A 9387-nucleotide genomic window follows, 5' to 3' on the forward strand; every position below is an offset into this window, starting at 1 on the left:
TTAGGAAATACAGATTGCCAAAACTGACCCTAGGAAAGATTTCACCACAAACAAATCAATTGCCAGTAAGGAAATTGAGAAGGTATCAAAGATAAACCCTTTACAAAAGCACTAGGCACCTGGGTGGCTCAGTGGGTTAGGCCGCTGCCTTCGGCTCAGGTCATGATCTCAGGGTCCTGGGATCGAGTCCCGCATCGGGCTCTCTGCTCAGCGGGGAGCCTGCTTCCTCCTCTCTCTCTCTGCCTACCTCTCTGCCTACTTGTGATCTCTCTCTGTCAAATAAATAAATAAAATCTTTAAAAAAAAAAAAAAAGCACTAGGCTTCTATCAGCCTCACAAATGACTTCATTCAAAACATCTAGGAACACAGTATTTCAATCCTAAGTGGTTCCTAAGCTTGGAGACGGAAAAAAAATGAATCTGACATTGAATCTGACAATAAAGCACAAGAGGGGCAACTACATACCAATATATAATTAATAACAATACAGAAATGCCATAAAATATAAGTAAATAAACAGATTAATACTTGATGATCAAACAGGGTTCAGTTTGGGGGTTCAAGAGATAGTTCAAAATTAGAATACCTGAAATAAAAAATTAAAAGTCAAAAAAAAAATTAGAATACCTGCTAACTTACTCTTATCACACTAAGTTAAAAGAGAAATCCTATTTAATCATTTCAATAAATGATAAACTGTATTTTGCAAAATTGAATGTCCTTCCCTGACTTAAAAATCACAGATATATTCACATAAATGTATATATGAGTTCATACATATGTATGTATATATTTGTATTGTACATGAGTACATATACATATATTACACACATATATACATGACCCAAATCTGGCATCATACACAAGGAAGAATCATTAGAATTATTTCCATTACCATAAGAAACAAGATGGATAATGACAGCTTGCGTGAGAAGTATTAGAGTGAGCTCTCAAGGGAAGCCCAGTGGCAGCTGGTAATAATATGAAGATAGTAGGACTAGGAAGGAAGACGTCGCCGTGCCAGCCAGTACCTGTGTCCCACACAAGGGCAGTGTCATAATGGGTGGCAGAAACAGCTTGGCAGGATCGGGAAATTAGCTACATACAGGTGACAAGACAAATCAGTAAATATTCTAAGAATAATGGGAGACAGGGCTTTCACTGATGGAAGAGGGAATACAAATATGAGGGGGGGAAAAGGAAGTAGAGTATATCCTGCCTTACAGATTGGAATTGAAGCTCTGTGAACTCAGTGAGATAGAGGTGTACAAAGACTTGTCTGTATGTCTCCTGCTGCTCTGAGTGAGGAGTTTGGGTGACAGTAACACCCCACTCACCAAGAGCGCAGTTCTCACCCAAATCTTAGTTTCCGAAGTGCACTCTCCACTGAAAGGAAAAAAGACTTCTTGGGAAAATCGCTGATTTCAGGAGTGGGCAGGCAAGGTGCGAGATGCCAGAAAGTAAAAGAATGCTCAAAGAGTAAGAAGACAGAAAACCGCTTAAGGGAGCTTCTAATTATCCAAATATGGAACAACCAGAGCGTTAACATATAGTGGTGAATTACAAGCAATTGAATAAAATAGGAAGCCCTGAATCCACACTGGCATAAGTAAGTAAATAAATAAGGAGGAGAGAAAGAGCTTTCTGTTTCTCACAGAAAGCCAGAAAATAAATGCAGAAGAAATGATGGAATTAGAAAATCACTTGGCAATCATCAGTACTAATTCACATAAGAAATATGAATGGGTGCTAAAACTAGTGGGTGAAAGTAGAATAAGAAATGGAATATTTATGTACTCTCAAAAGTGTCTGCTCAGGGGGCGTCTGGGAGGTTCATCAGTTAAGTGGCTGCCTTCCACTCAGGTATCCCACGTCAGGCTCTACACTCAGCTGGGAGACTGCTTCTCCCTCTCCCTCTGCCCTTTCCTCCTGCTTGTGAGCTTTCTCTCTCCTTATCAAATAAATAAAGAAAATCTTTTTTTAAAAAAAGTGTCTGTTCAGAAAAGACTAATTACAAAGGGAAAGAAAAGAAACTTAATAGTAGAGATATGTAGCAGACACCTCTTAATTAAGTACTCAAAGTTAAGATCATGAGCAATGGTATACATGGGCTTTGTGTAACACCAGATAACATGAAGAGAGGAGAACACAGTATGACTTCGGCAAAAGATGCATAACCTGAGTCTTATCCCGAAAAAACTTAAAAAAGGATACCTTGTAATCAAGAACATCAATGGCATGGAACTCAAGGATAGACAGAGAACAAGTTCCAGATTCAGGGAGTCTAAAAAGATATGACAGTTGGGTGCAACACACAATTCTGGAAAGGATCCTCTTACTGGAAAAGGACATTATTTGAACTTGATTTAGTTAAGAGCTGACAACCAGATTCATCTATATAAAAGCAGTCTTATTTTTCCCTTAGCGATTAACAATAAAGGAATAAGCACCATGAGTTAGTCCTTCTCTACAACTACCATTCACCTAATGGTATTAGCCTTTACATTTTACGGATCATCCTGGCAAAAATCAATTATTTATTGGGAATTGCAAAATGACGATTTTCTAATTTTCTCATTTCTCGTACATGTATTAGCTGACATCCTTTTATAAAGAAGAGCTTATCTTCTAAAATGACATGGCAAATGACTATTCTTCCCTTTTAATTACAGATGTTCAGAGTGAGGATTTGATGTAAAAGTCACCTTCCATGTGACCGAGGAGGCATACATTCTTCCTTCTCTCTCTCACTATGGATTTATGAATTATAATCAGTTACACTTGATACTCTTCTTAATGTTCAAAAGTCCCAAATTTGGCCAATGGAAGCTTTCAACCTGATTCTAATATATTTTTGTCACATGCCCACTGGTCTTTGAGCACCTTCTTGCTTTTTATGACGAAAAGACAAACCAGGCTCACTTTGTACCTACCCTGTCGTGTGCCTGAGATTCAGGCATTTCTCCAAGAAGAGGACTTCTTTCATCTCCAACCAAGATCGGGATGTTAACTATAACTGTTGCTACCAGAGTGTCAATGATTCTAAACAATTCCAAGTTTAATATAATATGAGGGGTTTTATATTGATATTTTAAATTCAGATTTATGTATCAGAGGTGTGTATCCGTAATTACTTTAATTTTCTATTTTTATCTCTTGTTGCTTACATAAAAATCTGAGTTCCTAATAACATTAACAAATTATCTTTTTTAATTTATCCCACTATACGTAGTTTCAAAACTATAATAATAATAATGTTACTATTGGGGCACCTGGGTGGCTCGGTTGGTTAAGAAACTGCCTTCGGCTCAGGTCATGATCCTGGAGTCCTGGTATCGAGACCCACATCAGGCTCCCTGCTCAGCAGGGAGTCTGCTTCTCTCACCCCTTCCCTCTCATGCTCTTTCTCTCAAATAAATAAGTAAAATCTTTAAAATAATAATAATTATAATATAATAATGTTACTATTAACAAAAAACTACTGAGTAAATTTAATTTTCTTTGCAGTTCTACTTGTTTTTAGAATGCCACATGGAGAATGTCATCAGAGAAATGGAAATCAAAGCTACAAGATGCCATTTCATATCCACTTGAATGGCTATAACCAAAAAGACAGAGAGTGGAAGTGTTGACTAGGATAGGGAGAAACTGGAATCCTCAAACACAGCTTGTAAAAATTTAAAATGTTTCACCCTCTTTGCAGAACAGTCTCACAGTTCTTCAGATGTTTAATATAAATTTACCATATGACCTAGCAATTCTACTACTAGGTATATACACAAGAGGGACAATAGCATATATTCACACAAAATTTTGTACAGTATATTCATAACAGTATTGCTCCAAGTAGCCAAAAAGTGGAAAGAATCCACCAATGAGTGAATAAATAAAATGTACCATAGGAGATTATCATAATCATCATCACCATCAACATTTTTAAGCAATAAATAAGACTGAAGTATTGTTACATGCTACAATTTAGATGTACCTTGAAAACATTAGGCCAAGTGAAAGAAATCAGTCACAAAAGACCACATATATTGTATGATTCTCTTTATGTAAAATGTCCAGCATAGGCAAATTTATAGAAATAGAAAGTAGGTTAGTGTTTGCCATTGGGAGGGGTGGGGAGTGGGAGAATGGGCAGAGACTGCTAATAAGTACAAGGTTTCTTTTCTGGGTAATGAAAATATTCTATACTTAAATTGTAGCGATGGTTGTACAACTTTGTGATACGATATATGCATTATATCTCAATAAATATTTTTTAAATAAAAGGGAACTTCCTCAGCCTGATAAGGGATATCTGTAAGAACCTCAAATAACATTATGTTTAATAATAAAAGACTGACTGTGTTCCCCTTATGACTGGGAACAACAACAACAAAAAATGACATCTGCTCAAACCTTCTTTTCAACCTAAAACTGGAGATCCCAGCCAGTGCCATAGGCCAAAAAACAAATGAATAAATAAGTGCATGCATACCTAATGTAAAGATTTAAGGAAAAGAAGTAAAATAGTATGATCCCCCAAATCCTGCAAAGGACCTTCTAGAACCTATAAGTGAATTTAGCAAGGTTGATAAATACAAAGAAAATATATAAAAAATCAAGTGCATTGCAATATATAATCAATAAACAATTGGAAGATAAAATGCCATTCACATTAGCATCCAAAAGCATGAAACACTTAAAGATGCATTTTTAAAAAGCATGTGTAATGTCTTTGCACTGATAAATGAAAAAAAAAATAAATCCAGTATCTAAATAAATGGAGAAATATACATGCTTTTGGATTGAAAGACTCAATATAGTTAGGATGTCATTTCTACTCAAGTTGATTTACAGATTCAGTGCAATCCCAATCAAAATACCAGGAGGCTTTTAGCAAAGACCTAAAATACACAAAACAATTTTGAAAAAGAAGAATGGAGTTGAAGAACTTCTATATCTGATCTCAAGACATTATAAAGCTAAAGTAATTAAGACTTACAACAAGTCAAAAGACAGTGTGATACTGGCATAAGAAGAAACATAAATAAAAGGAACAGAGTAGAGAGTCTAGAATTAGACCCACATATATATGGCAAATTGATTTTTGACAGAAGTGTCAAGGTAACTCAATGTGAAAAGCAGTCTTTTCAACAAATGGAACTGGAATATTCATATAAAGAAAAATCAGTCTTGATATTTCCTTCACTCTGTACACACATGCAAAAAAAAAATCTCTAAATGGATCATAGACCTATGTGAAAACTAAAATTATGAAACTTAAGATAAATACAAGAGAAAATGTTTGCAACCTTGAAATAGGCAAAGATTTCTTGGCTAGGAGACAAAAATCATAAACCATAAAAAGGAGGATTTGATTAACTGAACCTCATCAAAATGAAAACTTTCACTCTTCAAAAGGTACCTTTAAGAAAGAAAAAGTCTAGCCCCAGACAGGCGAAAAAAATATTTCTCGAATCTCAAATATATGAAGAAATCTATTGCTTAATAACAACTTAAGAAGTAATCTAAAGGAAATGCAAATTAGAATCACAATGAAATGTGACAACACATTAAGATTAAAATAGCTAAAATTAAAGACAGAAAAAACTAAGTGTTCGTTAGCATGCAATCCCTATACTTTGCTGGGATTCTGTACTTGACAAACACTTTGTCCTTCTCCTATAGAGTTAAACACACACTTACCATATGACCCAGCACTTCTAGATATTTACTGAAGAGAAATGAAAACATAGGAATGAAAGCCTATATCAATGCTCCTAGCACCTGGTTCTATCCACTTCGGTGGAAGGAGTGGCCCAAGGTCAGACTACATGTGATTCAGAAACATTAGCAAATAGCCTAGTTTTGTGACCAGAAGCCAACAACTGGTCAAATGTTCTGAGGTCTGGAAAACAAAAAATTGGCAGATGAAGCACAATGAGGTCTAAGGTAGAGGCATGTGGATACACGTAAGGGAGTGGGTACTGAGTATGAAGATCTGTGTATCATATGTCAGCATCCACCAGAGAGCAGGCACGTAAAAGAAACACCAACCAAGCAAGCAGACAAAATGGCATGGACAGCTGGCATCAGCAACCTCACTTCGGGACTACATGACCCTTCCATTCTAGAAGGGTCTGAGATTTGTCCAACCAGGAGTAGACACACCCTCCAGGTATAGGTCTGCCTTTCCCGCCTACAGGACCCCAGCCATACCACTATCTGAGGGCTAACAGTGTTTGGCCCATGAGCATAGGATACCGCAAAGACCTGGATCCACTTCACAGCCGAGAAATTGCCAGAGTCTTCTAAGTCTATGGGATCCACTGCTTGTAGCATATCCTGCATCACCTACAAGCAGCTGGCTTAGAGGGTTTTTTGCACAGCAGTCTTTTGACTTTTCTCCTAAGTTCTTGATTTGCATCCACAAATCAGCCAGATCCACCCATAAGTCAAGTTTAGGTTATGTCTTTTTCCATCAGCTGTGTAAAATGAGCTCCAATATATCATGGGTGTCAGGTAAGGTGCTTGCCCAGGCAATGGGGGTCTGGGCCTTCTGCTCACACAGCTTGCTTCAACTCCAGATGTACCACTCCCACCTCATGCCCTGTGGCATATGGGATGGCCGCTGTGCGTATCTGACCTTATACTTGTGGGACTGACCGAACTCAGATTCCAAGGGATGGTTCCAAATGCATGGTCTCTTGGTCAGGCACTCTCTCTCTACCCGGGCTCCATTTTCCATTATGAAGATGACATTTTTTAATCCTTTCTATTTTTTCCTAAAGCAGTTTTACTTTGCAGTCTCCCGTTTCTGATCCTGTACATTTCTGAAACAATGCTCACCAAAGTTGAAGAGCGGAAGTTAAGCAATAAACTTCCATTTTTTTAAAGGATGCTGGTCCTTAAAAATCAAAAATATAAAAATTCTAACCTCACCTTACATTTGACTCATAATCTTGTGCTTTGTTCTTAACTTTATTCTTAAAATGGAAAATAAAATTTAAATTCAAATATGACTGAAGATTTCTATTTTTTGGCATGCTTTGTGGTTTGCATCTCTGTCTCAATTTTATAATCATATGAAAGTCCTATGGTTGATACTAAGACTTCCACATTCATTAACATTTTATAAAAATAAAGTAGTCGAACAATTGCCCAATTCAACTAGTTGACAAAAATTTCAATGCTGCCAAAACTGAGCTACTGATTAGTGTCCAGCATTCCCACAGAGAAGCTTACTATTTATCAGCAAATGTACAAAAATCTAAATACAACGTAAAGAAGAATTTTAGGCACTTAAACTCAAATTTTAAAATAAAGGTTGTCCAAAAATTCAAACACAAAACTCTAATAATACCTATATGAATTTGGACTTAAAATTTAAATTGAATTACTGCCTTAATAAAAATGGTATTGGCCAAGCTTTGAAGCCTGTACATGAAAAGCCTTTCTGGTAGAAAGTGGCGAAGAGCGATTTCTCGATTTCTCGACTTCTTGCAGACAGATACTGAGTGCAGTGAACGTCCCACCGAGATCCCTCAGGCCTAACCACTTCACTGACTGACACATTTAATTGCTGGTTCAACACCATCTCTTGGCCTAAGGGTGCCAGCACTGGTGTATGGAAGAATGAACATTCTCCCTCCACTTCCGTCCCAACAGCTCTCAACCACTGACTAAGGGGAGTTGGTATATAAATACCCCTCTCCCTCACACTCCATTGTGATGGCCCTAGCAGGGGTGTTTTATAACTGGATTTCCCTGTGGGATTAAAGTCCTGGTCACCCACAGTACCTGATAATGCCCCTTAATTGGCTACCTTTCCTTCCCTGTTTTACTTTTCTACTCCCCAATTAGTGTTTGCTTGTTTGTTTGTTTGTTTGTTTTCAGTGTTCCAAGATTCATTGTTTATGCACCACAGCCAGTGCTCCATACTATACCTGCCCTCCTTAATATCCACCAGCGGGCTCACCCATCCCTCCACCCCTCTCCCTTTCAAAACCCTCAGTTTCTTTCTCAGAGTCCACAGTCTCTCATGCTTCATCTCCCCCTGGGCAAGATGGTGGAAAATTAACAGACCCAGTTAGTGTTTCCTGCCCTCCCCACATAAACTGTGTGCTTTGGAATCCTTAGGGTGTTTGGCATCATTTGACCCCATAAGCAAATCCACAACTAATTGGAACAGCACTTGGTTGGCCAGTGACCTCAGAAGTGACCTGTTTTGAGACCTAGAGGGGCACTGAATACTGAATAGACTGAAGAACCCAACCAACCCTCTCTTGAGATGTTCACATGTGAAATACTTGTGGACAGAGTTCATCATGGCAGCAGAAACTCAGAGACCAACAGTTGGGTAGCCAGATAAGAGGGAATGGCACAAAATATCTCAACTCTTATGGGAATGAAGTTTCCGCATTCAAGTTTTCATTTTTTCATAAAGGAACCTAGAATTAAAACAAATACCTTCCTCCTTCAGCGTATTAACTCAACTGTCCACATTTTTTTTCTGTATCATCTGCAAATTTTTTTTATACTAAGTATTTTATTGTACGCTGCTGCCAGTGTATATAAAACAATTACCCTTATGAAATAGAAATTTATGAGAATTCAGAGAGGTAGATGTTAAGGACTGACAAAAGTAAAAGTTTATATAGTATGGCACGTGTTACAGGGATAAGCTTTTTATACAGGCTTCAAATTTAGTTCTCCTTTGAATAGTCACTGGTTCATGAAAAGTGGTCTAGAAAACCATCCCAAAGACTCATTTTACTACAAAAAGGAACAGACTTTCTGGGGTCTGAATGGGTTCGTACTTGAAGACACACCAGTTAGCAGGGGGTCGTGTTGGGCATTCTGCAGACAGAATTGTTTCAGATCTGCAGCTGCCTGGGAAACCTTCACGCGGTTGAGCCCGGCTTCCAGCCGGAGCTGTTGAACCACTTTCTTCATAGCGGCAACGCTGGAGAAACCAGACATGGCGCTCTCAGGAGCAGGGCAGATTTTCGTGCGTGCGTGGATCTGTCCGTTCGTGGGTCCGCGGGGCCAGACGGTGGGGCAGCACTGCAGGTCGTCTGCAAATTTTAAATGTTATTCAGATATCATAATATCTCTAAAAAATTTTATTCTCTAAATTCTAAAGATTCAATAAAGTAGGTTACCCCTGATGTTTTGTCACTTACCCCAAAAAGTCCTAAGCCTTTTTTTTTTTTTTTTACATATTTCAGGACTTAATCTTCCCCTTCCTCCTATAGTTTGCTTCTTCCCACATTTCTGTAAAAAAGTTCCTCAATATAAAACAACCCACACCAAACTCACAGAAAAGATCAGATTTGCAGTTACCAGTCGTGGAGGGAGGGATAATTGGAGGCACAAACTTCCAGCTGTAAGAT

At 38.0% G+C, this 9387-nt stretch overlaps 1 protein-coding gene across 1 annotated transcript; it reads right to left on the bottom strand.

The window, feature by feature from the left end:
* Nucleotides 1–8520: 8520 nt before the first annotated feature.
* Nucleotides 8521–9052, bottom strand: LOC101693346 (guanine nucleotide-binding protein G(I)/G(S)/G(O) subunit gamma-5-like). The gene has a single exon (XM_045066656.1). It carries the CDS (start codon nt 8972–8974, stop codon nt 8768–8770), a length of 207 nt encoding a protein of 68 aa, XP_044922591.1. The 5' UTR covers nt 8975–9052; the 3' UTR covers nt 8521–8767.
* Nucleotides 9053–9387: the final 335 nt, after the last annotated feature.

Source organism: Mustela putorius, unplaced genomic scaffold (assembly GCF_011764305.1).
Source record: "Mustela putorius furo isolate JIRA1106 unplaced genomic scaffold, ASM1176430v1.1 tig00003869_pilon_pilon_pilon, whole genome shotgun sequence".
NCBI lineage: Eukaryota > Metazoa > Chordata > Mammalia > Carnivora > Mustelidae > Mustela > Mustela putorius.